Below are 26,401 nucleotides of genomic sequence, written 5' to 3'. Positions count from 1 at the left end.
ACTATTTGTTCTGGGGTCCTCCATGGCCAAGCAAGTCCAAGTATGAGTTTCGCTTTGGCACGGTGTACTTGGACTTTCCATCTACTGTCTGTCAGGGAGTAAAATCACTCGCACCGAGGAGGATCTGAGTGCTCTCTTGACGACACTACCACACCGGTAATATAGTCCTCCTAGAGAACATTGACTCGGAGCTGGGATCTCCCGATGCAGAATGAACAGCAGATCTACTTCGAAGAAAGCAGGTCCCAGGGACGTGTCTGAGAACGTAAACTCCATTGGCATCTCCGGCCTGCTCAACGCGAGGGATGGCGTGGCGTCCGTCAAAGGTCGAATCTTGATCAAGACGGTGGTGGTCAGGAGTGGGTCCGCAGAAGACATGGTGGGCTGCACAACCCACGATTGGGAGATGCTGGATTGCTGATCGCGGGTGATACCAGCTTGTGTCTATCGCGGCAATGACTTGATCCTGACTAGGTCAAGTCCGCCGCCGGGAGATGATGCTAACATCTCGGCTGTGCCGCGCATGTCCTCGATTACCTGAGCACCGAGCACCTCTTCAGTGTCCCATTTTGGTCCTCAGGTACGACGATGGCTTCGACACTGTTCACACGTCGACCGCTTGGAGCCATCTCATCCATCTTATCCAGTTCTTGATGCCGGGTTTCTGTGTCCGGGAGCTCATTAAGCCCGTCCCAATATTGGAAATAACTGCTGTGGAAGCACTCGCCCGATAGCCTCGTCATGATTGTGCTGTAGTTCGCTGCCAGAGGCAACCACCCAACCAGGGATAACCATGAAGTCAGGGTGTGGGAGACCAACCGACGGGCTAAGCAGTCCGTCGTCTGGGGGACAATACCCAAGATCTCTTCGATCACTCCGAACCAAAGCCATGACTGCAAGAGTGATGAGCTCGAAGAACCCGTGAGAAGGAAGCCACGTTAGGCAGCGCTTACAGTTCTCGCAAGTTGCGCCTCTCTTACAGTCTCATACGGAACGCACCTTGATACCAACTCCTCTCATTGGCTCTGGTAACTGAAACACGTCCAAGCGTCAGCTTGCTCCCATGTGCTTGTTCCGGTCTAATACTCATACAATCCCAACCTGATCGTCACCGCTGCTGCTGCTGCTGCTGCTGTATCGACTTGAACTTCTCCTCCACCAACCTCCCCACGATCTTCTCCAAGATCGCGGGGCCTCCCTCTCCGTCTCTCGACGCCACCCCCTCAAAATACCCGACCACGCTCTTCTCGACGAGCTTCCCCACAATATCGATCTCGACATTGACTTCCTCGCCGGCCGTCTTGCCCGCCATGACAACCCTCTCCTGCGTATACGCGATCAGCATGACCTCAAACCAGCCCTCGACGTCATTGACCTTTGTGATCGTCAAGCTCGCGCCGTCCAGCGTGATGTATCCCTTTTCCACGATATAGCGCAACGGGTCTTTCTCTCGGGGCTTCAACCGGAACGTCAACGCATTCCCATCCGGCGTGACGCTCACGATGCTCGCGATGGTGTCGACGTGCCCTTGCACGAAATGTCCGCCCATCCGCGTACTCCCCAGGACGGCCCGCTCGAGGTTGACGCGACCCCCTTCTTTAAGACGGCCCAAGTTGGTGCGTCGGAGCGTCTCGGGCGCGACCCCGACTTTGAAGCTCTGTCTCGACTCGTCCAGCTCTGTGACTGTGAGGCATGTTCCGTTCACGCTGATGGAGTCGCCGAGCGCAGCGTCGCCGAGGATCGAAGAGCAGTCCGAGATGGTCAGCGAGGTCCCGTTGCCGCCGGAGGTGGAGGGGTCGAGGGGCACGAGGGAGCTGACCGTGCCGATCGTCTCGACGAGGCCGGTGAACATGGCTGACGAAAGGAAGTAGGATCGTGAGGTGTTGGAGGAGAGTGGGAGTGGGAGTGGGAGTGGGAGTCGGAGTGTGAGTTTGATGGCAGCGTGGATATGTATGGTACTGTATGTACACAGTACAGATGTACCCAGTATTATATGGTGATGAACCGATCAATGATCCCTGCATGATGCCAGAAATTTCGGGAGCACGTGGGAGGATCTTGATGTTTCCCCGCAGTCATTATGTAATCCGCCCGTCAGCCTCGCAGGCTGACTTTCCTGTCTGGGTGAGAGGCTCCGAGGCTCCTCACAAGGCTGAAGGCCGCCCACTTCCACACACTCGCACCACACTTCAGGACCACTTGGAGCCAGCCTCTTCTTCCACCCGATACTCCGTCACAGGAGCAATTGCAAGTACTTTACAGGGGTATCATATACTCTTGCTCTCAGCTCTGGTCGTCACACCTTTCCTTCAAAACCGTCAAGTCCTCCCGCCATCGGCTCGTAAATGAGCCCGTGCTTCGAGACCGAGGCTGGAACTGATGCTAACAAAGGACCTTCTATCTATTTATGGGAAGTCCGGTCGGTCAACACCGCCTTCCAGTCGAGTCTCTCTGCATCTTTGACGCACCAGACAGGTGACCGTGTAACCCACTTCGTACTGTGGTCGGGCATGGGACCGGGAAGTCGAGGCGGTCAGTCAGTGTACGTATCCACGGCTATCTCTGGCCATCTGGTAGTCTGCGCAAGTCATAGTCTCTCGCTCTCGGGTCTCGCTATATGTTGTCTTCCGAGAAAAGTATTGCCGTACACGGACGTCGTGCTTGATGCGCTCCAGAATGCCCGTCAAAGGTGTCGCGCTAGATGTTATGCATTCCAAATGATAGTCCTCCTACTCACCCGCCTTTCCTTTTCTCTGCGGCCGCCCGCTGCGTCGGTCTGCAACTGAGCGCCAGGTGAAGGAGACTGTCGCGGTCTGGGTACCATGTCAGATACACACATACACAGAGAACCCTCGTCAGAGCCAACTCACGCTCTGCACTGCGGAAATGGATGTCCAGCTTATCCAGCCAAGGCGAGCTCTGAGTCCACGAGAGCCGGCGCATGATCGAGCTTGTTGAGGAAACAGAGTGGAGAGACGTGGTCGAGCCTTTCCTCCCCAGCTCGAACTCCTCAATGGCGGCGTTGACGCCACGTAACTGGAGGATGGACTTCTGCCCGGTGCCCTTACCATCGATCTTGATGCCTTCCTGACATACTTGGTATGACGTTAGTAGTGCGTGTTGGACTACCCGTTGGTATGGATATGGAGGACGCTTACGGTCAAATTCCAGGTACTTTCTTCGCCGCTTGCCTCGTTCCTGGATAAGATGGGCCATGAGGCGCATCTCCGGCCCACGTTCCCAGACCCGCACGTTTTCGCATCCGACGAGGCGGTCGTCATCTCGTCCCGTGTGCGGGCGACATATCTCGCTGACGGGCACTAGAAGGCGGAGATCCCACCCGTATAGAATCTCCTGGAAGTGCTCGCAGTCTGTGGGGCATGATCAGACGGGCGAGCTGCTTGCTGACGCACGGATGCCAGAGATTACAGAAATGAGATCGGACGATAGGAGCACACTTTGAGGTCTGGAGGAAACAACTCACCAGCTTTACTCCCGAATGTGTAGTTGACCCAAGTGGTGGCAATTTTCGGATGGTCCTGCCGTTCGCCATGCTCGATTGTGAAGAAAGCGAGACCTTCTCCCTGCTCGACCACGGCCGTGAATTCGTCTCCATTAATCGAATAGGGAATAATGTCGTCCCATGTCGGCACTGTTGGCGCGGATAGTGAGTACAAAGCACGCACCATGCACGGTCAGGCAGTTTCTCGGAAAGCGCTTACCTCGCTGGCGAAACCGGATGGTCTTCTTGTTGTTTAAGGTCCAGATGTCTTCCACCGCGTTGCCGTTCTTGACAAGCAAGACCTTCCCTAGATCACTCGCTTCTATCCGCACGCCGTCCGAGGAGCCAGGCTTCTGCCAGATGAAGGACACGGACTTCACGGGACTAAGATAGCAGTCAGAAACTCATGTCTTACGATCCCATGGTCCAGACAGCCGGACATACATCTCAGAGAAGGCCTTATTGGCGGTAATCTGCTGCACGAACTGCTGCTGTTCCTGGCTGGTTGCAAGCTTGACGTGACGGTATTCGTCGCCCGGCGTAGTCCCCGGGAAACTGAAGTTCTTCGGAAATGTCAGCTGTGAATCAATGGTGTGATTGAAATGCCAATCGTCGTTGACGTCAAGCATCGGGTCTGTCAGGATCAAAGGAGCCATAGCCTGAGTTTGCGAATCCGGTTCAGGCCCAGCAGGGGTCGGTTGACTGCTGGGGCATAAGGTGGCTGATGGTGAAGTCGGCGATGCTCCAAATGGGCTGGTCATGGGTGTCCGTGAAGGACTGGAAATGGCCGACGTCAATATATCTTGGATCTTTTCCATCTCCAGCAAGAGCTGGTCCATTCGATCACTGCGCGCTAGTTAGTCAAGTCGTCGTGCTTGCAGGAAGAAGTTCTCGTCCACAGCTCCGGGTTGAGGGACTTACGAGACCAGTCCGCCCTCCAGCCAGGTCAACATCTGCACGTTGCGCGAGAGTTCGCCGCGGAGTTTGTCGATCATCTCAGCCCTTGTTGTCCATTCGATCGAGTGGTACACGGTCTTGAAAGCTTCAACCCACAGCTGCCAGGCTGCCTCCTTGCCCGTGGCGGCGCCTCTCTTCCGGACGACCTGCTGGTACTTGGTCGCGATCTTGCGGAGCTTGAGCGTCGTGTCTGCACATTGTTCGAGGACACTCTGGATATTCCTCTTCACGTCGTTGTGCGACTTCAACAGCGCGCCATGACGCCGGAGCCTTCCTGCCGCCGATTCCACGCATGATTGGTACCGGTCGGTCTCGTGAATGAAGCGCTTGATCTCATCCGGTGCATGTTTGGCTTCGTGCAGTGTTTTGGCAGCCTGTGCGGTGATCTGGACTAGAGCGATGACATCTCCTACGCCGTTGACAGCCATAGGATCGGTCGCTGCTGCTGCTGCTGCTGCTGCAGGAGATCATCAAGCAAAAGCAAGCAACGCTTCAAAGCTTACCCCAAGACGTCAACGGGTATCAGAACAACGTGGGAAGATTGCTTTGGACAACAGGCTAGGTTCTTGATCTGCGCGAGACAGGCGTCAACGGCCATGGTTCGTCGGTAGCTTCCGCGCGTGGCGGAGGGGCGCATCCACGAGGTCGTGAATCAATCGATCAACACATGTTCAGCAAGCCACACATGGCGAGGCAGACTTCGGGCCAATGGTAATACGAAGACCAGCAACGTGGTCAGCTAACCACCTTGCCGCCTTGGTGCGTCAGGACGAACGCCAAAGACGAAAGTTCCTGACGAGGAGGCGCACGCTTTGAAACAAGGCCACAAGCAGTTGCTGTTGACTTGTTCGATTCGGGTTAGGCTTGGTGAGGAGGGTGTCGAGCTTCCGGCGCCGCGACGCAGCGGTGTTCAGTCGAGGCTCGCGGACCCTGCATCGCTCTGCTCCATTGTTGGGCCAATCGTGCCCCGGCTGTGCACCAAGTCCGGGCAACGAGTCGCTTCGAAATCGTGCATAGACACGCAGCCGTTAAAGGGGTTGGGTAAGGCTGGCTTGTGTTTACACGTCGTGCTGCGCCCCGAAGGCGCCCGCTATTGATATGCGGTCTCTAGGCGCTGGATGTGGGACCTGCTCGTCTCGCATGATCTGTTCCGTCAGGCTGGTTGCGAGGCGGACTGCGCGTAGTTGAGTCCGTCGTACATGAACTTGATCCTTCCAACTCAAACCTCACCTCGATATCGTGCGATATTTCCAACTCGTGCTGTCTCGCGGCTTGCATCAGGACATGCTCCAGCCTGAGCTTGAGCTTGAGCTGTCCGCCTGATACCACACGGGCTTCAGGATAACGGCTGCCATTGTCTTAGTCGAGAGTATCCCGTCATGGTCAAAAGGCACAGAGCCTTTCGAGATCTGGAAAATGAGTACAAGCACATACAGGTAATCAAACTCGCTGCAGGTGTCACCGGCCACACACTGACGAATCTCCCGACCAGGATCCCACGCTTCGGCGGCGCTTGATCCTACGCGACATCAATGAAAGACCATTCGGTCGGGCTCATATTCGAGCCATCCTTGTTGCTGGAACTGGCTTCCTAACCGACAGCTATGATGTCCGCAGAAGCCTCCTTACTATTCCGCCAGCATTTGCTGACGACTGCTACAGATCTTCGCGATCAATCTCGTGTCGGATATGCTGGGGTTTTGCTATTTCCCCAGGCATGGCAACAAGATTCCCCAGGTCGACGACACCTTGATAAAGGTCATGACATCGGTCGGCACGATCGTTGGCCAGTTGTTCTTGTAAGTCGTCCTCTCCCGTCATTGAGTTTTCGGACGGACCAATATACGGGCCCAGGCGACAATAGGTAGTCTCTCTACTGCTCCGAGAAATTGAACCATGTCGCCCTATACATGATCACCTCTGACGTGTCTGCAGTGGCTGGCTCGCCGACAGAGTCGGGAGGAAACGCATGTACGGTTATGAGTTACTCATAATCGGCCTGGCGACGCTCGGTCAGTGCATCACCGGCCCCTCGTCGGCGATTGGTATGACGGGGCTGCTGGTGTTCTGGCGCATTTTGATGGGCATTGGCATTGTAAGTCGTTCCCCTAGAGCCCAAAGATTGCCACCGCAGCACCATTTTCGATCTACGCTTCCAGCTTACTGACACGAGTCTGCTCACAGGGCGGCGACTACCCGCTCGCCAACATTATCACATCCGAGTTTGCCTCAACCAAATGGAGAGGGACCATGGTGGCGGCGGTCTTCTCGACCCAGGCCCTTGGACAGTTCCTGGCCAGCTTGGTATCGTTGATCGTTATCGAAGCCTTCAGAAACCAGACAAACAATGACGGCAATGTCTGCCAGGACGGAGCCTGTACTCAGACTGTTGCTGCACAGCTCGCCGTGGACCGCATGTGGAGGATCATCATCGGTGCCGGCGCTGTTCCCGCGGCACTCGCCTTGTACTGTCGACTCACCATTCCGGAGACACCGCGGTACACGTTTGATGTGAACCGCGATGTCGAACAAGGCTTTGCCGACTACAAAGGGTGGGTGCACAACACCATTGGACCTAGAACCGGACAAGGAAGAGTCGAAGCCGACAGAGCAGAGGTCCAAGCCTTGCTCAATCCCGAAGAGACTTCAGGTGGCATCAACGCAGATGTCGTCCCCCAATCCTCGTGGCAAGACTTCAAACGATACTTCCGTCAAGGGTCCAATGGCTGGATTCTCTTTGGGAATTGCGGATCATGGTTCTTCCTCGATGTTTCCTATTGTGAGTTTCCCAGGGGGTTCCTTGCAGACCCGTCGTGATGTGTTTTCCGAATGCTAACACCAGAGCAGATGCGCTGGCCTTGAACAACACCATCTTTCTGCACAAGATGGGATTTGGCAAGGTGAGCAACAGCGATCCCACAAGGCTGTACACCATCCTACGGAATGGCGCAGTGGGAAACCTGGTGTTGGTGGTCGCTGGTGCCATCCCAGGGTCGATCTGCGCCATACTGCTGGTCGACAGGATCGGCCGCAAATCGATCCAGGTGGGAGGATTCACCATGATCACAATCCTGCTCTTGGTACTTGGCAGCTGTTTCGAGAGGATGGGAGATACGTCTCGGGTGGCGGTCTTCGTTTTGATCCTGTTCTTCATCAACTGCGGTAAGTCCAGGACTACCAGAAGGCGACGGACGGTTCACTAACCTGTAGGTGCAGGTCCCAACTCCACCACATTCATCGTCCCTGGGGAGTGCTTTCCCACCAGATACAGGAGCACCTGTAAGTAGCCCCCAAGCGCCCTTTTCACTATCCCCTGTAGTAAGCACAATGCGATTTGTTCGGTTCTGACTGTTACGTAGGTCACGGCCTGGCAGCGGCATCCGGCAAGGTCGGGGCGGTTCTCGCCCAGGCGCTGACCGGTCCCTTGCGTGGCATCGGCTTCGAGAAGGGCGAGACTGACGCCTCACCGTGGCTTCCACATGTGATCCAGATTCTAGGGGCGTTCGCCTTCTTGGGGTGGTTGTGTTCTTTCCTCATTCCAGAGACCATGGGCCGATCACTTGAGAAGTTGGCCGGCGAAGAGACTTGTCCCGGTGAAGACTTGGGAGAGGACGACGACGATCGGCCCGCGTCCTTCCTGACATTTCTTTGGGTCTCTTGTACACCCGTGGTGCTTTGCCAATGGCTCTTCTGCCAGCGAAGCCTGCCCTCGTCGCAAGACGCCAGTCTCAACAACGGTGGCGAAAGAAACCAGGACGAGCGGATCTCCTTGTCGCGTTTGGGACCGGAACACGACCTTCCGCCGGCAAACAGGGAACCTTTTGAGCGCATTCTACCTACATCCAAGACCGATGAAGGCTTGAAGGTGCTCGAAACGGAAATAGGAAGAATATCTGGCGAGAGTTCTGACCGAAGAGACCGAAGCGATGACATAGTAAGAATCACATAGGGACTGAGAATATGAGCATCTTTCCTCCGCTCCTGCTTTCCCTCTCCTTCTACTGCGACTCGATACTCTGGCAACGGTCATTCCGCCGCTCATAGTTCGCTTCCCGCTTTTGTTCGACGACTGCATGGGCTTCGAACTCAGAATGGCCGGGAAGCCACATGCCGCCCGATGCCCCTTGAAATCTCGACTGGTCTCGCAGTACCTGGAACGATGGTTGCAACACTCAACTGCTCTCCAGTGCAGGATCACCTCAGCCCTGAAGTTGTTGGGAGGGGCCGCTTGCCCGGTGAGGCCCTCGCCTGTGTTCAAGAGGACGCTGCACGCTAGCGAGTAATTTGCAGACTTCGAATCGTCCTTGCTTAAGCGCCCAGTCATAAGCTGTTCTTCTGCTCGAGTCTACCGCGTCCACATAGACTCTGGCAGACTCAAGCAAGACCTCCACGACCTCGACATGCCCTTTGTCAGCTGCCCACATCAGCGGTGTCTTCCCATTCGTGTCGACTGAATTGACTTCGGTATCCTCGCCCATAAGTCGCTGAACAACTGTGGTCTGACCATTCTCTGCGGCAAGAGACAATGCTGTCCTGCCATCGGGGCGATGCGTCGAGTCTGGCGTGAGCCCACCGCGCCGTAGCAGAATATTTAGGGCCCCCAGTTGGCTCCTCTCGGCAGCTTCCAAGAGGAGGGATATGCACCTCTGTTGAGCTTGATTGCCCCATCTGGTGTACATCTCGGCTAGTATACTGGATGCTATCTCTTCGTGTCTGTGTGCTGCGGCCCACTGGAACGCATTCCGGTCCAGCTTTGGGTCTCTGAGATAGATGTCGACATCCTGGTATCGGAGCAGGCAATCCACCACCTCCCTCTTGCCGTTTCTTGCCGCCCACGACAATGCACTCAGCCGCTCATCGTCATCTGTAGAGTTACGCCGAGCGCCAGCTCTCAACAATGCCATGACGATCTCGCTGTAACCATTCCGTGCAGCTGCCACAAGAGGTGTTTGACTAGCGCAGGGTTCCTCTAAATCCTGAGAAAATTCCTTCCGAGTCAGGAGCAGTAGAACCAAGTCTTCGAATTTACTGATGGCTGCCCAGTACAAGGCAGTAAATGTCCTGCCATTCGACTTCAACCTGCTCCAACTAATACGGGCAGAATCAGATTCGAGGAAAAGCCGAACTATGTCGGTGAATCCCCTCTTTATGGCCAGAACGGGCGGGGAGATCTTCGCATCGTGGTCTCGAATATTGCAATTAACGCTCTTGTTGTTCAGTAACAGGCTCACCATGTCCTTGTGCCTTTTCGTGACAGCCCACCACAGGGGCGGTCTACCCGTTGAATCCCTAGCGTTGACGTCCCACAGTGGAAGTGGCTGGAGATCTCCGGCAAACAATCGACGAACAACGGACCTGAGATTGTGAAGCACCAGAATATGAAGGGGCGACTGACCTTCAATGTAGTCATCATGATGCCAGAACCGGTACACTTGGAATGAAAGCTCTCTTTTGGTTTCGCAGCTGAGGCTTTGTTCCAGGAGTGGCCACAGCCGGTCTGCACTGTCTGGACCGGCACAATATAGATGAGTCGGCCAATGTGCCGCAGCATACTCGAGCAATGGCAGAGCACCGAGGACTGTTTGGTATTCGGCGCCACAGTCGACCTTGCGTCGCCCCTGTAAAGGCTTATGGCTGTCATCTATGGATATAAGGTAGATCAGGCAAGCCTCGGCGACTTTCAGGTGCATCTTTCGGAATATGTCCTCGGTCCACATCTTGTGTAACTGTTCGGGCATCGAAGGATGGAAGAACAGGATCTCGTCATCACAAATTTGCAAGGACTCCTCGCCGAACCGAAGCTTGTCGCGTAATGACATTGCGGAGGTAGTACGCACCAGCGCGAAAAGATCATCGAACGGGCTTCCCTTCATTGCGATAAGAGTTGCTAACTCTGTGACTGACATTGGGCGTTGCACCACGGCCAGCAGTTGGATCAACAACAGGCTCTCTGGCTTTGCTCGATGGACGATCCTCGCCACCATGGTTTCCATGCCCAAAGGCATCTCTGCCAGCAGCTTGTTGTACCAGTCAGGGGATTTGTTGCCAAGCTGGTGGATCATTGAGATGGTCCAGGTGAAGTTTCCGCCAGCCTTTTCGATTAATTGCTTTTCCACACTTGGTTTCTTCTCTTCTGGGTAGTGCTCAAACTGACGGACGTGGTCCGAGATGTAGTCTGCAATGTCCGCTTCATTCAATTGCTTGCCGGTTGGATCTGTAAAGTGCACGACTCTCACATTGTTCCGATTGAGAATTGCCGATCTGACAGCTCCGCAAGGTCTGCTTGTGATGAGAAGCCGGAGAAAGCGCGGATATTCTCCGCCAGCTCCCTGTGTTTCGGCAACGATTCCCTCGAGTAATGTCTTCGTTTCTTGATCCTCGCAATCATCCAACGCGTCAATGATGCAATACCACTCCCCCTGTCCGGGATCCGACATCATTTCGAAGAACAATTTCGCCAATTCGCCATTGCTTTTGAGCAAGTGCGGACCATACGTGTCGTACTTGGGCTTGACGTGTCTCTTGCCAAGGCATTCCGCGATGGTCATACATTGGTATATCAGGCTGCGCAGGATGAACACAGCTTTAGATCCATCCTTTCTCTTTTGGCGGTCGCAGAAAAAATAGATTGTTCTCTTGCCCTTGTCACCGTCTTGTTGAAGTGACTTGATGAGATACTTTGCCAGGACTGTCTTACCAATTCCAGGCCCGCCAACAAGCCACATCAAACTGGAACTGTCGTCCGCCCAGCTACGAATGTCTTGTTGGTGCTGAGACCAGCTGCAGGTCTGGCCGTGTGGCTTCTTGATTTCGTGATGGACTTCATCGTAGTCGCACTCGCTGCCGAATGCTTCTATCACCGTTCTGTAGGAGGAGTCTGAACCTGAAACTCGGTAAGCTCGGGATCGCCGTTGGGGGGGTGGAGCTCAACAGACTCCGGTCAGACCCAATGCTCACACGGTTACTACAGATTTTCTGACTGCCAAACACCACGTTGCCTCCTGAATTGTTGCCACGTTGGATATATTTCGAACCTGGAGGCCCCATAGCGTCAACTTCAGCTGCCAGATCGGAAGAGGCTGAGGAAAGAGATAGGCTCGGGAGCAGGCTCGAAAGCTTGAGCACGGCTGGACTAAATGGTTTCCCTTATCCATTGGGGTAGCCGAGTCTCTTCGCTTCATCGCCGGGTAGCAGACAGAAGGATTGGGCGTTGGGCGTTACACAACACCGCGAGCCGGCTTAACGAAGGCTGAAAACATGGGTACTTCAGCCTGCCCAACCAGCAGCAATTTCTCTGAGATCATGGTTCTGATAGGGGCGGCAGAAGTGAAGAGATGAGGGGCTGCGATTCGGCTAGGGGAAATGACAGCTCTGCAGACAGCGCAGGTGATGGTGTATGCATCTGCACCATCAGTGGCATGGGAGGCGAGAAGGAGCAGGGATGTTGAGGAGGGGTGCAAGAGCGCGCTGGAAGCCTTGGCGGCACCGAGCCTCATTGTCGCTGGCGCCCGCCTTCCCCAGTTTCCAAACTGACCGTGTTGTGATAAAGCTGCCTTGCAGCAACGCTTGACTCAAAGCAATGCCTAATTTAGCCCCGTTGAACGCGGCGGAAGTAGCAGCGCCCTAACACTGGCTTCTTCCCTTTGGCACTGCGACGCCCAAGATGTATGCCATGCAGCCCGAGCCCCATTAGACCCTCTCTTGTGGGCGTCCTGCCCGGCAGAGCATTCGCCTAATCCACCATCCCGTTACTTCCAGCTCACTTGTGCCGAGCATCGAACATCAATCGTCCCAGACCGAATCAAATTCTTTAATACCTCCTCATCGACAAGTTACTTGCATACTTGCATACTTCCAAGTGGGTTCTCCCTGCACGGAAGCTAGGGATACTCTGAATCCAAGCAGTGCCATCTGGCTGGCTATCTGTGTTCCTGTGTACGCTTCCGCGACACCAGCCCGCCGGGACAACGCCCAACATCAGTCACGATTTCATTGCGATAGCTAGTTCGGCAAGAGTGCGCACGTACGAAAGGCCTCAAGTCTGCACCCACGTGTCGATGATGGTGAATATGAGGTGTCTGCTCTGCTTTTGTACCCGAGAGCTTTCTGTCACCCGCCGTCACCAGTCAACAGCCAGCGCACGTTCAAGCAGTCCCGTACCTCGCCGAAACAGAGTCTCAGATCCAAATCGAAACCGCAGGATTCCATCTATCCCTCACCCCGCTCACCCTCTTCCCAAAGTTTCAAACAACGATGCGGTTCCATATCCTCGACAATCGACGATTTCCAGACCAGAAGAGTCTCTCTCGACACCCAGCCTTCCTCTCACCGACCCTAGTCTGCAATCAAGGCCGTCACCGGAGTCTCCAGATGCCTTTGCCGACCAAATCGTCAAACTGGTATGGGAGTTGCAACGAAAAGTCATCAGATACGTCGCGGGACTCGGCCTACAGAGCAATGAATGCAGCCTCGCTCGTTCACAGATATACGCTCGTGTCCTTTCTCTAGCCGAGTCAGCGACGAGAGACCCAGACGAATGTGAGTCCATTCTGACAGACAGGGCAAGTGTCGTCTTGACGCAGGACACTAACCGCGACACAGACAAGGCGGTGGCCAGAACATTACAAGAATCAATCAAGCCCATGTCGCCTTCGTCGAGAGCGAGTACTGGTCTCATCGAAATATGCATCTTAGGACCCGAGCTCGGTTCGACCGGGAAGGAAACCGGTCGCAACTATACTTTTGCAGCACTGGACCGCACGCTGCCAAAGAACGGGAAGAGAATAGAGTTTCCTGCAATGACAAGAGATGGGAGTCGACTGCTCGAAGAAGTTGAAGTTGAGTTTGACGATCATGCTCACGACGCCAACGACTGAATAGGACAAGAGTCTGCGTCGTCGGAAAGTCTTTGTGTTTCTTCAATTGGGATCTCTCCCATCCGATGCGGAAAAGAAGACCCGTAGATGCTAGAGAAGACTTATATGTACAGCTTCAGGGACTGGCCGCCGATCCAGCCCATCCAGCCATGTTTATGCCTTGTGGTCAATGTTCCAAAATAGAAAATAAAAAATGACCATTCAATTGAATTTCCACCAATGCAGCTCCTCTTGGGCGCCGAATTGCCACATATGTTTCTCAGACAGGCCGACAAGTTGGCAATACGCCCACAACCGGGCCTTCACATCACCGCGCTAAGTGCAAGAGCAAGCGCCTAGGTGTCAAAAATGAAGGACAAAAGTGATGCAGATTCCTACCCGACCTGGGGCAGACCGTGTGCCAACGCCTAAGCCTGCCACCACATCCACACAGACGACGATGTCGCCTGGTACAACCGCCATGGCGCATCCTCCTCCACATATCTAGCACCACGCCTGCAAATTACAGTGCCGTGCTTAGCCTAGGCTGAATTGCAGCTCGCCTCATCACCGCTACCTGGCCTTCTGAGAGGGTTGATTACCTATGCTTTCACCTCAGTGGGTGGGAGAGACATGAATGTCACGAACCGACACGCACGTCGCGTAAGCCAAGTCAAGTTAGGTGCCCTTGAGAGATGGCTGTCCGACAGCACGCCACGAGAAGGTGCGAGATCAGAGCATCTGGCTTGAACACTGACTGACTGACTGAATAACTAACTACCGTTACATGCTTACAGTTCGTCAACCGCGAACAGCCACGATTGCGAGGGTCCCTGCGAGGGTCCCTGCGAGTCGATCGCGGTGAATCCAATGAAAAACGGGTGCCGACGTGGCATTGCATGCATGCAAACCGGTGTGCCCCTATGACCTGCCTACCACTACCTCGTACCGCATGCCGCGACCCTCCTTTGCCTCGCTGCTCGCATCTGGCCTGCATGGGCGCTGCAGTGGCAGGGCTCCGGAGGCAATTCTCGGCCGCAACGCGGATTAACGTCACGCAAGGATTCCAGGCCATGCGTTGTCCTTGAGTGGGCCGTGGAAAGTGGAAATGGAGCAAAGTCTGGAGGCTGACAATTCTGGAGCCGCTGAGAGAAGAGTCCTCACTTCCCATCCCAAGCTGAGCGAGCAACCCAACCACCGAGCCACCGACAACTCTAGAGCAGAGCCGCGCCGCAGAGCTGGAAGGGTCTTAGTAGCCGAGCTTTTTTACATGCGGCTTCAGCATCACTTTCGACGACAGGCGTGGCTTTCCATGGGCGACCCGGTCAGCATCGCAGCGAGTATCCTGACCGTGTTGCAAGTCGCCGACTCGCTTGTCACGTTCATCCGGGACCTCAAGAACGCCTCAGAAGAGCACAGGAATGTGCAGGCAGAGGTGCAAAGCCTACAGAGCGTGCTACGCCAGGTGTACGAATCGTCCGCAACAGCAAACACAACTCCGAGGAAAGAAGGATTCGAGGAGACACCTTTTACGGGACTGAAAGATTCACTGGAAACATGTCGACTGCATCTGGAGTATTTGACGATCAAGCTGGCTCCGATGCATAGCTTCGATAAGGCTCGCAAGTCCGTCATGTGGAAGATGCGGCGCACCGAGATCAGAAGTATTTTGACGGACATCGAACGCCAGAAAGCATCGTTGATGCTGGCGTTACAAATTGAAACCAAGTCTGTGATCCGAGTCATCCCTGGCTCAAACACCCTTGCACGGCTTGCAGCATACTGATTGTGCCTAGAACGATTTGCAACGCTACCCAGCGGTTATGCATTGACAACCACCAGCAAATGACCCAAATGAACATTCACGTGTCAGAACTCAAGGCTCGTATTGTATCCGAAGACGACATGGTGAGCACGGCAACTGTGGTGACCGAGTGTCAGCGAATGTGCAAGGGCGTGCAGCACGATAGAAGTGCCGACGAAAGCAATACCGACCCGATTTCAGGCCCGCCTGGATGTTCCGACTGGCATGTGATCAACGGCCTGGCAGAGCCTCATATCTTGCGTGCACAGACCAATAGAGCGAGCCCGAGAAAGGAGCGCAAAGGTAAACTTGCCGTCACTTCTCCTCTGCATGTCCAAATCTGACATCCGCTGGCGCAAGCCTCAGACCGTAGCCGCCCGAGGAGAGAGCGACCTTGTGCCACTATCGCTCAATACGGCAGCAACCAATCCGGCTCGAATGTCCTTTATGGGGGGAATCAGGTGTTTTCCGGGGCACCAGTTTTCTTCGGTCGCGCATGACCCGCACACTATTGGTAGAGCAACCTGCAATCGGGTGATTGATATGTGTTTGTTCGGGGCACTCGCGCTGGCTTGACGGTTGGGCAGCTGCAATGCTTGCATTTCCCTGCTTTTCTTGCAGCTTCGATCAGCGGTCAAGGTCTTCAGGCCACTCTACCAATGGTAGGAGTAATTCGGGTGATTGATATACGTTTATTCGGGGCACTCGCGCTAGCTTGACGGCTGGGCAGCTGCAATGCTTGCATTTCCCTGCTTTTCATGCAGCTTCGATCAGCGGCCAAGGTCTTCAGGCCAACGGCGGGTCGATGGGTGGGTGAATATGAGCGCAATGCCTCTGACCCGAAGAGGAGTACCTAGACTTAGGCCTCTGTAACCGCCGGTTCTGATACGCCCCGCAGGTATTGGCGCAGCTACCTGGTAGGCAACAGCCCCTGTGGGCGGGCGCCTCTTGGTGGTTCGCATGACAGCAGCGGCTCCAGCAGGGTATCTGGTATCTGGCGAAGAGTCTTCGAGATGATAAAAGCAGTTCTAGCGCTGTTAGTATTCTTCACCCAACAATTCACACGATGGCGCATCCAAAGCAATTGAGTGCCACTGTGATCGTCAGAGAGTTGTCAGTTTCTCCATCACGGGAACTCGCGCCTCTGAAGCGCAAAGAACAGGTCCCCGGTTCGCAATCCAGCAGTCTCCGCCTAGACAGCGCAGGCACGCCATTTATTGGAGAGAGGACAAGGCCAGGCCAACCTCGAGCGGTACACAACCCCCCCTGCAGTGGCTTTGGATGCCTTTCGCCGAGTATCAACCCTGATTCACTGGAACTAGGCCCTGCAACACCGTCAGCGACGCCGAACATTCAAACAGGTCGGCAACAACACGACTGGAGCGAACGTGCTCTTTGGTGGCGACCAAGAATTCAACAAGGCGTCGCCGCGGTACGGTAAGGCCATACGTGGCACGTCGTTACACTGAAGTTAGGATGCTTACCCCAAAATGTGCTTCCAGCTGCGAGGGATCCTGTTTCGCGCCCTGCACGTTGCGCAAGCCAGAATCATGACAGTCGACAACACAAAAACCGGCAGGAACAAGGTGGCGGTGAAGAACAGAAGAGGAAAAACTCTGTACGCCGCACAATCGTGGAGGGCTTCGAAACAGATTCTCACCTCAGCTCATAGGTCGGTAACGACTCGGCGATTGGTGACGTCGGTCACGATGATGACGAAAACCATAATAGTACTGACGATGGTACTGACGATGGCGTTGACGACGGCGTTGACGATGACAGTGATGGTGGCAGTGATGATGGCTCTGACGACAAGGATGCTGATCGCTTCGAGCATTGGGGAGATAACTCCGGAGGCGCCAATGTCCTCTATGGAGGTACCCAGACGTACAATGGCCCCAACCCCCCGGTCTTCTATTCTCGATAGTAGTCCAACATCGCGAGCGTGGAAGGTTCCCAGTATCGGTCGACCATGCACCTTGCTCATGGGAAGCATGAAGCAGGTGAAAAGGGAGAAGTCTAGGAGGAGAGACAGGCCTGGCATCCAGCCCTTGCAGGAGAAGATGTGAACTTAGGTACCTAGCAAGCCACACCAGGACCCGTCTTGAACGGTTGTACGGAGTACGGAGTAGTTAGTACGGAGTAATCAAGGACTTTTCAATCTAAAGACCAGGCCAGATATCCGTCGTGCCGCCATGCCCGCCGCAGCCTGCTTGCCACCTTGTGTACATATCATGCTCCACTGACATCGGCTGCTTCCGGTGGCTGACAGCGGCACTTCCCCGCCATTCTCAGAACGAGATGCGGGAATGCACGGAGTTATCCTCATCGTTGTTTCGCTACCAACTTGAACGCAAATGCAAGTCCAGTAATACCTGCTGAGGCATTGACCTTGAGCAAGACCTTCCCTCCCTCTTCACTCAGAACCTGCATAGCGCTGAGAAGACGCAAGCGGTAGCCGTGCACGAAAGTCGCAAACATGAGCGGCATCCCACCAGGTATGTAAAGCTCTCCCCCGTCGGCATCGACCAACCGCAGACCCATCGTCGCCCATCATCCAAGATACACAGCACTGACATAGAACTTCGCAGAAGTCGAAGCCCATAACAAGGAGATGCGCGAAACATTGTAGGCCTTCTTCTCCCCCCGTCACCGTCTACCACTACCAGATGTTTTTCTCCCTTCACCTAGCCTAGCTGGGCTGACACTGGCGTTCTGTGACAAGCTTCGCAATCACCACCCCCCTCCTAACGCCGCTGAACCTCACCCTCCTCGTCCTCGTCCTCACCCTGATCTACCTGCGCCTACGGCCCTCCTCAGCACCATCCCTGCCCGCGGGACCGCCGCCTATTGTCTTCAAGACCTTCACGCCTCGGACACTACTGAAGTATAACGGCACGGAGAACGCGCCAGTGGTGAGTTCACCAAGCGGGCGGTTTCAACACAATTTGAATCCCGTTCAACAACACCACCACGATCCATAACTAAATGCCCTGAATAGTACCTCGCCGTCCGCGGCAAAGTCTACGACGTCTCTTCGGGCCGCAACTTCTACGGCCCCGGCGGCCCCTATGAGAACTTCGCAGGCCGCGACGCTACTCGAGGCCTCGCCTGCCAGAGTTTTGATGAAGAGATGTTGACGAAAGACCTCGACGGACCGCTCGACCCTTGTGAGGATTTGACTAGTGAGCAGGTGGAAAACTTGAACGGGTGGATAGAGCGGTTTGACGAAAAGGTGAGTTCTTAGTTCGTGTCGGATGGGAGAGTGAAGGGGCCGCAAGACTGATTTTGAATGCAGTATTTGGTTGTAGGGAAGTTGGTGGCCTTCCACAAGACGGACTTCCATTGATCTGGTCCCCGACGATGCCTAGGCTGGTACGTAGGAGCATCTACGGAATCATAAGACTCAGTGACGATCTGGGCGCAAGCATCGCTTTTCTCATTCCAGGGTATTGCTATCATAGCTTGGAAGCTCTAAAGAATACAGTTCATCAGCCTGTTCATCACCTGAAGCCGTTCCATTGTCATTCGTTGATCATTCCTTCACCAGTACCCACGCCACTCCCATCTTCATCCAATAGCTCGTAGTCGTCCTCCAATTATCTATGGGGTATCATTCCTTCTGCACTACCCTACAATTCATTCTTGGCACTGGTGGCACTTTTGGAAGCTTGGCTTGAAGCGGAGCTGGCAGATTTGGAGGCGACACTGGATGCTGAGCTCGCAGATGCGGATGCAGTTCCAGAAGCACTGGAGGCGGGACCTTGAGCCTGTCCGAGAACCCATTGCAATCCGCTCTTAATGCGTTCGAAGATTGTGCCCTGTGGTGACGATGTGCCGTACTTGAAGTAGTTGTATTGCTTCTTGGCTTGCGCGCGGAGTTCATTGGTGGTAGAGCCTTGGTAGTTCGGGACACCGTAGCTGTCGAGATAGCTCTTCAATTCACTGTCAGACCAGGTGTCAAACGTGGTGTCTTTTGCAGCATCGGTCTGTTTTGCAAGGTAATTGGTGACTGAGGCGTAACCTGTACCACCGCTCTTGGAAGCGGAGGCATAGGAGTCTTGAGCTTGTTTGACCAGGTCATCACGGCTTGCCTTGGCGTTTTTCTTGTATTTTTTGCTGTGAGCTGCAAGGTAGTTCTGAAGATTCTCTTTGGTCCAGGTGTCAAATGTCCATGCAGACCAACCTGTGGCTGCCTTGTGTCGGTTCAAACGGACCTGCTTGAGAAGTTCGTCACGCTTGCTGTTCTGAGGGACGGGGACGCCGCGAGAATCAAGGTAAGCCTTGAGGCGAGAATCGGACCATGTCTCTGAAGCCTTGTTGAACGCATCCTCGGCAGCCAAGGAGGCATCATCTGTGGCTTTGGCGTATTCATTGCCGGCCTTCGTAGTGGCCGCACCAAATGCAGAAGCAGCAGAGCCGGAGAGCGAAGAGCCACTGGCCGCAGCTTGGCCAGATGCCGAGGACGCACTTGCCTCAAGCTGGGCGCGGTGCTTCCGAGCCAAAGCAACGAGTTCGTTCTTCTTGCTACCTTGTGGGACAGGAACGCCATGAGTGTCAAGGAACTCTTTCAGTTTGCTATCAGACCATGCATCGAACAGAGCATCACTCAGACTAGCTTGGGCACTGGCTGCTGAAGCGCTTGCCACAGAGCTTGCACTGGAGTAGGAAGAGCTGGCTGCTTTCGCGGCTGAGGATGTGTTGAGAGAAGCCAAACGCGCATTTCGACGGACATGAGCAATGAGCTTGTCACGAGTGGTGGGCTGTGGAACTGGGATGCCACGTTCATCGAGGTACTCTTTGAGATCGGATTCAGACCATGTAGCGTAGAGCCAGTCCCCTGGGTAAGAGGCGTATTCACCAAGTTGTTTGGCGACGGAGTCGTAGTTCTGGCGAGCAGTGGTCAAAAGGCTGTCTCTGGTACGCGGTTGTGGGTGAGGGATATTGTGGTGATCAAGGAAGCTCTTCAGGGAAGATTCAGTCCAGCTGCCACGAAATTAGCATGCGTGTCAACGACCTAGCAGTGTAGATTTATACCTGTCGAAGATCCAGTCCTTAACACTGTGATAGTGGTCCGTCGTCTTATCATTGGCTGCGGTGGCAGGATCGACCACCTTCGCTTGCCAGTTCTCTTTGACGAGATTCTCAAGATCTTTTCTATCCGCAGGGGTAGGGTACGGGACGTCGTGGTCAGACAGCCATCTCTCTAGCTCAGTCTCATGCCACTTGTTGTAAGCTAGAAGAAAGGTTAACATAAAATCTGGCAGGATGAGGCGAGATTGGAGCATACCGGCTTTACTGAACCAAGTGCTAGCAGTCGCTGTCGAGGCTAAGCCCACGACTAGGAGTTTGGTGAAAGAGAATCTCATGGTTGCAGATTCTGTCCGCCGATACAGATGGTAGCAGTGAGCAGGGGGAGAATTAGGGAAGAAAGTAATCAGTTTCGAAAAGAAGACGACGAAGAGGAAGTGGTTCAAGCAAGGTTGACAGTTCGGTGTTTGTGTCCCTTGACGTCAGAGTGCGTTAATGAGAAGGGAAGTGATGAGCCAGAGCAGGAAGGGTGTGGCAGAAGTGGCGCAAGGACAGAGCACAAGTGAAGGACAGCTCACAGTACGAGATACACCGTAATAGAGCAAGTGAACCTGATTCGTTTACTTATCCTAGACTTCCAGGCACCACACATGCCGTTCAATCATGCTGCGACTACGAGTACTAGTATTCGATCAATGTACTCGTACGAGTACTCATATCAGGGCACAGCACTTCTATGGGCACCACATGCTGAATGCATTTGCAGGCAGGCGAGGCGAGCTGAAAATCGATGACGCGGGAACCAAATCCGACGAAACACAAAGCCGGAGTCAAGAATGTGCGTCACGCCAAAGCTGTCGCGACTTTTAATGCGGGGAAAACACGCGATGCGCAACCTTGAGACTATTACGTCACCGCTTCAGGCCAGCTTGTTGAGGGAACCACCTGGAGAGGCTCTGTCGGCGAACGACTGCTGGCAAGAAAAGGCAGGTGTCTGTACCTCGAACTCTGGCAACAGGAGGATACTCAGCCGTAGTTAAGCGGCATTCGCGCCATAAACTTGTAAGCTGTACTCCGTATGGTAGCCAAAACGCAGAACTCTCTGCTTGGAGTCGTCGTAAAATCACTTGGCGTTCAATGAAGTCATGGGCACGGGGTGACAGATCAGTAATTGATTTAGTGTCTGACAATCCAAAAATCTTCAAGCTTAATTATCTTGCTAAAAACAAAAGCCTCCGCGTGCACTTCTCACAGCTGAACACGTACGTTGTTTGCAGAATACACCCATTGAAACAGTCAAGATGTTACCTATACTTCGCAGTGTTTCGGGAACAGCCCGCGTCACTCGCCGTTTGCCAGCTCTCTCCTACCCTACACAATCAAAGCGGCTAGCTTCACAAGATTACGGCAGTAAGCAGTCGGGAATGCAGCAAGGTATCGACCAAGGGAATCCGAAAGCCGACTTAGAGCACCCGGGCCCAGAATCCCCAAGCGCCAGCAAAGGCGGGAATCAAAGCTCCAGCCAAAGCTCCGGCCAGAGCGGAAACAAGAGCGATACTTCTAGCAAGGGTGGCACTCCTGCTATCCACCGTCCTCGGTCAGCCGCCGAAAAGGATGATCCCGAAGTGAGAAAGCACAACGAAGAACTGGAGAATCGATATGAGAGAACAGAGAATCAGCTAAGTGAGAAGGACAACAAAGTTGACAAGCAATTCTGGAAAGGTGCGTCGTTGAACCTGTGCTTTGCCGCGAAATCTAAGCTAATATCGAGTGCTAGGCGATGTTGGAACGTCTAGCGAGGACAAAGGGGTAAAGAATTGAAGCTGGTGACAGGAAGGAAGTACGGCTCCGATGCGAATGTGGCTCAACAGTTATGGCGTTAATGTTTGGGGCAGTCGAATTTGCCATTGACCCTAATAGAATTGATTACAAAGCCGTAAACATGCAGAACGCTTCAGATTGTCGCCAAGGAGGACAATGGTTGCTGGATAATGCAGCGGGGAGCTGAGCAGCATGACTGAAAGAGTGGATGTTATCAAAACATGGTCGTTGTCTGCACTGCATCACATCAAAGTAGCCTTCAATGGAGCCATCAATTGCGCAGGACTGTTATGTGTGAATGAGGCCGGTCATCGGTAACGTAGCTATCTAGAAAGGTGGAATTTCATTCCTTCCTAAGCTTCAGTATGTCTGCGATGCGCACCTGACCTCTATGTCCCCAGCCGGCTTGACCTTGCTCGACATCGGGTCGAACGCGGGTGTACCAAGTTTGTGCTCTCTGATCGAGTTGCTCTGCGGTTAGAACAGATGCCCAACTCTTGCAGACTGCGTCGATAGCTTTCAACATCATGGCCGCGGCATCTTCCTTCTTTTTCACGACTTCCTGCGTATTCTTCTTCTTCGCCGTCGCCCCGTTCCCATAAGTCGTCTCACCTGACAGCGCTGGGTCGGGATCAATTATCATCATGGACTTGAGGAGATAGTTTCTCGGGGCGGCAGCTTTGTGGATAGGAGGTCCCGAAGAGCGCTTGACATCCTTGCCCGCGATTAGCGGGCCATTCGACTTGCGAAGTGCTTCAAGGTCCAGCGCCCAGAAAGCATCACCAGGAGTGGTCGCTTCACCGTCCACGTCGACTGGCACATGCCTGCGCATCACCGCTATTTCACGACCCATTATCATGACCTTCGGCTGCCCTTGTGCCCAACCATCTTCTTCCGCAGTAGGCCCACTCGTGAGGCCTAGGTACTTGGCTTTACTCTGAGCGCCGGCACTAACCACACCTTGAGCCAGACTCCATCGGCTGGAGAGAGGCTGCTCGGGGTGTGTATATGCGAGGACGGCTATGGTAAAGGCGAGAAAGAGAGGTGCTCGATTCGTCTCAATGATGACGTGCTCTAGCTTTTCCAGTGGAATATTTGTCTGCGGCGGAACAAGCAAAGCCTCATCATCGGCAGGTCCTAGTTCGCTCCTCGCGCGTTTCGACGACGGAGAGCTGGATTGTGCAGATGCCGCTCGCTTCTTGGGGTTCGAGACACGCTTCGCCGCGTTGGCTACCTGCTTGAGCACCTTCTCGTCAGCGAAGATAGACCGGAGGTCGGCCTCATTAGCGTTGGCAATATTTTCAGGCGTGTTCAGCTGCTGTTTGCGAAGAGCATTGATCTTTGGCATAGCCTCCGCTAACGGGATGCGAGCGTCCTTTGTTAAGAAACGTAGCAGAGCCTGCACTTCGGCAGCCGCCGCCATAATTAGACGCTGAGGACCACTGCTGAGACTCTTTCTGCTGAATAGTCATCAAGGTGAAGCTGCTTAAATGATCAGCAAAGGAGACATCCCCGTAACATGATCGACAGCCACAGAGAGCAACACGGTTTCACCGCCAGCAGCGCAGAGAAATATTGACCCGAGCCTGGATGGCACTAGTCCCAAAGAGGGCAGGATCAGTATTGCCAAGCTGGTCTTTACCTCATTTGTTGCCGGCCAAGACCAGATCGGAATAGACACGGCAAGTGCAGAACGAGCCTAATGAGACCTCCAGACTGGGCTCTTGTCACTGTTCCGCACCTCCAATTCACCATTGATCACCCTCAGTTCCAACATCATCACCACCACCGCCGTCTTCCTCCCGCCCTGCAAGCCACTTTTACCCACCGCAATCAATCCATCAACACACCTCAAGTCCTGGTCGGTACCGTCTCTATATCGACCGCCTCTGTTTGTGGGTTCTGGGAGCCGGGCCTCCTAAGAAGGTGGCGCAGCGCCAATGGCGCGACGACCTCCCTCAAGACGCTCACAGTCGATGGAGGAAGGAAGCACGTCGAGGCGGTCACCAGTCAACTCTATAAACCCCAACGTCTTCAGTGACGATTACGCTCTCGATCGAGATTCGATAGGCGCATCAAGTCCAACGAACTCAATCGACAGTCGCCCGGAGGAGCTGAGCGTGGACCAATACAATGACACAACACGAGAATCTCGAGAATATATACCGCCAGGGCTACCCGGCAACACGTTGAATCTCAATCGTTCATCCCTCGCGAAAAGACCTCTACCAGCCGACTCCTCCGCGCCTCCTCATCGAGCCACATCAACCTCCTCCCGCTCTGTAGCAGACACCCGAAGATCTCTCAGCACTTCGTCTCGATTTTCGGGGCCAAGGGCCCAGAGTCCTTATCGAGGACCAACCGCACCCAGTCAACCCTATGGCTTATACACTCAGGTCACTAGAGCGTCGAGTATAGTCAGCGATTCGACGATTCGACCTCTGGAACTGCCTTTCGTTCCCCAAGGCGGACCTGAACACCCATATTCGATGTATCCTCAGAACACTGTACCTGACGATGACAGCTCCGAGGCACACGTCGGCCTGGGATTCCCGGGCATCGGCCAAGCATATCAGCCGGCGTCTACCTCGTCCGGGAATGAGTTGGGTGACATTGTGGGCACAGATGGACATGTCGAGCAATTACCACCCTATAGTCGATATGCCGACAACGTTATCGCAAAAGGGGACATGGCCAGGATAGACCCGCAGCGGTCTACCGCCACTGAAGAATCAGCTGCGCCCTCGACTCTTCCAGCCGCTGATGCTTCTGGGTCGGATGTGGAACTGACCGCTGTCGGAGCTGGATCCGGTCCAGGTGAAGTTGCCAGGAAAGAAGGCTTGACTGAAAAGCGACGGCGAAGGACATGCTGTGGAGTACCCCTGCGAACGGTACTCTTTGTCGTCACTGTCGTGATTCTCGCGGCAGTAGTTGGTGGTGTTGTCGGTGGTGTCGTTGGGAATCAACACGGCCAGCACCAAGCTGAGGCGTACGTCAGTCCCTGCTCCAATCTATTAGCCTATGCTGACGTTCTCACAGGGCAGCAACTACGACCGTATGGTTAGATGCCGATCCTGCTCAGACCGGCCCTTCCACACCATCGTGTCCAACGGGTCACTACACAATCCCGCTCAATCAAACCCAACAAGTCGATGCTTGTGTGATTGACGGGCAGTATGCTAGCACGTGGGAGTGCTTGGACTATGCAAGACTTGGAATAAACATATTCGACAGCTCTGGTCGTCCACCTCTGTCAGCTGTGTTCGATGATTACTCGGTAAGACCTCAGCTTTTCAGATATGGACCGCAACCTCCGGACTTCAACGGAACTTCCTTTACGATGGAGCCGTACATGGACAAGGAAGATGACGAACTCGGAGTGGCCTTGTTTTTCAGCGTCCTGTTCGACAAACTCATCATCGGTAAGTGCTTGCCCGGTCCAACGGGTTCATGACTAACTCGACCTGCAGTCCCTGAGGACCAGCTCTCTCCGCCTGAATACATGGATAAACGCTCTCCAATTGCACCAGAGCTATCAGGAAGAGGTATGGGCTACTGGGGTGACGAAGATAACTACCTGAACATTGGTGACAAGCCATGGTACTGCTTTTGGAATTCCACTATCAGCGAATTCTGGATCTTCTTGGACCAAAACATGGATGACACAAATGAGATTGATAATGCTAGCAGCACAATAACTTCGGCTTCAAGCACTCACACGACTGCTCATAGCTATGCCATGTCGTCGACCTCCGGACCAAAGTATGGCAGTGAAGCGACGAGCCAGAACCCCTCATTGACGACACCTTACCCCAGCGAGCCTACCGAAGAAGCATATTGGACTGGTGGATCGAAAGTCCGACGTCAAGCCAGTGTAGGCTCACCCAACTTCCCCAAACTAGCCAAGATGGTGGAGAAACGCAAACCCGAGGACAACGTGGAACCGTATTGCCAACAGATGCAAGTGCTCAACAACTGGCAGATCATGCCTATACCTGATGTGCCGACGATTTGCATTGAAGAAAGCGACTACAATTCTGCGGCTGCTACCGGCGGCGGCAGACTGACTAGGCGCAAGCGCAACGGAAACACGGTGCAGCAGTTGGGCTCGAACTGTATTTGCGAGTGGTTCAGTGTATAGGCTCCGAGGAGGGATTCTGGATTGGGAATTTGGTTTCTTTTATGTGTCACGAGTTGATGAACCGCGCTCTTGGAATCTTTTTGTCGTCCGATCCCCCCGCGAGGGCGGACGTTGTTGTGGAACAAAGGAATCGGGCACTGACATGGTCTACATATTCGGCGTTCTGACGCGCTGCCTGTTGTTTTTGACAAGGCACACCGCGAAGAGCAAAAGTGGGATTTTTACTGGTAGATATCTTTTCCTACTGTAAGGGCAATAAGGGACCCGAAAATTTCATCACGTTCGCTGTG

General features: G+C 54.1%; 10 protein-coding genes across 10 annotated transcripts; 5 read left to right on the top strand and 5 right to left on the bottom strand.

The window, feature by feature from the left end:
- Positions 1-1,108: 1,108 nt before the first annotated feature.
- Positions 1,109-1,852, bottom strand: G647_02314 (riboflavin synthase, alpha subunit; the record flags this gene model as incomplete). Its single annotated transcript, XM_008726664.1, has 1 exon — positions 1,109-1,852. The coding sequence occupies one exon, from the start codon at positions 1,850-1,852 to the stop codon at positions 1,109-1,111; it is 744 nt and encodes a 247-aa protein (XP_008724886.1).
- An 881-nt stretch (positions 1,853-2,733) lies between these two features.
- On the bottom strand, positions 2,734-4,887 carry G647_02313 (uncharacterized protein; the record flags this gene model as incomplete). Its single annotated transcript, XM_008726663.1, has 7 exons — positions 2,734-2,813; positions 2,871-3,095; positions 3,159-3,371; positions 3,485-3,652; positions 3,723-3,886; positions 3,947-4,348; positions 4,424-4,887. 7 exons carry the CDS (start codon positions 4,885-4,887, stop codon positions 2,734-2,736), a joined length of 1,716 nt encoding a protein of 571 aa, XP_008724885.1.
- Positions 4,888-5,838: 951 nt separating this feature from the next.
- On the top strand, positions 5,839-8,408 carry G647_02312 (phosphate:H+ symporter; the record flags this gene model as incomplete). Its single annotated transcript, XM_008726662.1, has 8 exons — positions 5,839-5,895; positions 5,952-6,068; positions 6,122-6,258; positions 6,395-6,554; positions 6,644-7,238; positions 7,307-7,621; positions 7,676-7,738; positions 7,819-8,408. 8 exons carry the CDS (start codon positions 5,839-5,841, stop codon positions 8,406-8,408), a joined length of 2,034 nt encoding a protein of 677 aa, XP_008724884.1.
- Positions 8,409-8,658: 250 nt separating this feature from the next.
- On the bottom strand, positions 8,659-11,506 carry G647_02311 (uncharacterized protein; the record flags this gene model as incomplete). Its single annotated transcript, XM_008726661.1, has 2 exons — positions 8,659-11,342; positions 11,395-11,506. 2 exons carry the CDS (start codon positions 11,504-11,506, stop codon positions 8,659-8,661), a joined length of 2,796 nt encoding a protein of 931 aa, XP_008724883.1.
- Positions 11,507-14,626: 3,120 nt separating this feature from the next.
- On the top strand, positions 14,627-15,100 carry G647_02310 (uncharacterized protein; the record flags this gene model as incomplete). The annotated part of the gene is made up of 1 exon (XM_008726660.1): positions 14,627-15,100. The coding sequence occupies one exon, from the start codon at positions 14,627-14,629 to the stop codon at positions 15,098-15,100; it is 474 nt and encodes a 157-aa protein (XP_008724882.1).
- Positions 15,101-17,597: 2,497 nt separating this feature from the next.
- On the top strand, positions 17,598-18,467 carry G647_02309 (uncharacterized protein; the record flags this gene model as incomplete). Its single annotated transcript, XM_008726659.1, has 4 exons — positions 17,598-17,616; positions 17,939-18,033; positions 18,120-18,353; positions 18,417-18,467. 4 exons carry the CDS (start codon positions 17,598-17,600, stop codon positions 18,465-18,467), a joined length of 399 nt encoding a protein of 132 aa, XP_008724881.1.
- Positions 18,468-18,750: 283 nt separating this feature from the next.
- Positions 18,751-20,487, bottom strand: G647_02308 (uncharacterized protein; the record flags this gene model as incomplete). Its single annotated transcript, XM_008726658.1, has 3 exons — positions 18,751-20,104; positions 20,156-20,354; positions 20,409-20,487. 3 exons carry the CDS (start codon positions 20,485-20,487, stop codon positions 18,751-18,753), a joined length of 1,632 nt encoding a protein of 543 aa, XP_008724880.1.
- Positions 20,488-21,450: 963 nt separating this feature from the next.
- G647_02307 (uncharacterized protein) lies at positions 21,451-21,970 on the top strand (the record flags this gene model as incomplete). The annotated part of the gene is made up of 2 exons (XM_008726657.1): positions 21,451-21,871; positions 21,927-21,970. The coding sequence occupies 2 exons, from the start codon at positions 21,451-21,453 to the stop codon at positions 21,968-21,970; spliced, it is 465 nt and encodes a 154-aa protein (XP_008724879.1).
- A 343-nt stretch (positions 21,971-22,313) lies between these two features.
- Positions 22,314-23,393, bottom strand: G647_02306 (uncharacterized protein; the record flags this gene model as incomplete). Its single annotated transcript, XM_008726656.1, has 1 exon — positions 22,314-23,393. The coding sequence occupies one exon, from the start codon at positions 23,391-23,393 to the stop codon at positions 22,314-22,316; it is 1,080 nt and encodes a 359-aa protein (XP_008724878.1).
- A 517-nt stretch (positions 23,394-23,910) lies between these two features.
- Positions 23,911-26,111, top strand: G647_02305 (uncharacterized protein; the record flags this gene model as incomplete). The annotated part of the gene is made up of 3 exons (XM_008726655.1): positions 23,911-24,959; positions 25,010-25,392; positions 25,441-26,111. The coding sequence occupies 3 exons, from the start codon at positions 23,911-23,913 to the stop codon at positions 26,109-26,111; spliced, it is 2,103 nt and encodes a 700-aa protein (XP_008724877.1).
- Positions 26,112-26,401: the final 290 nt, after the last annotated feature.

Source organism: Cladophialophora carrionii, assembly GCF_000365165.1.
Source record: "Cladophialophora carrionii CBS 160.54 unplaced genomic scaffold supercont1.2, whole genome shotgun sequence".
NCBI classification, from domain to species: domain Eukaryota; kingdom Fungi; phylum Ascomycota; class Eurotiomycetes; order Chaetothyriales; family Herpotrichiellaceae; genus Cladophialophora; species Cladophialophora carrionii.
Note: the sequence above shows the minus strand (reverse complement) of the source record. Positions and strands in the feature narration are given on the sequence as shown.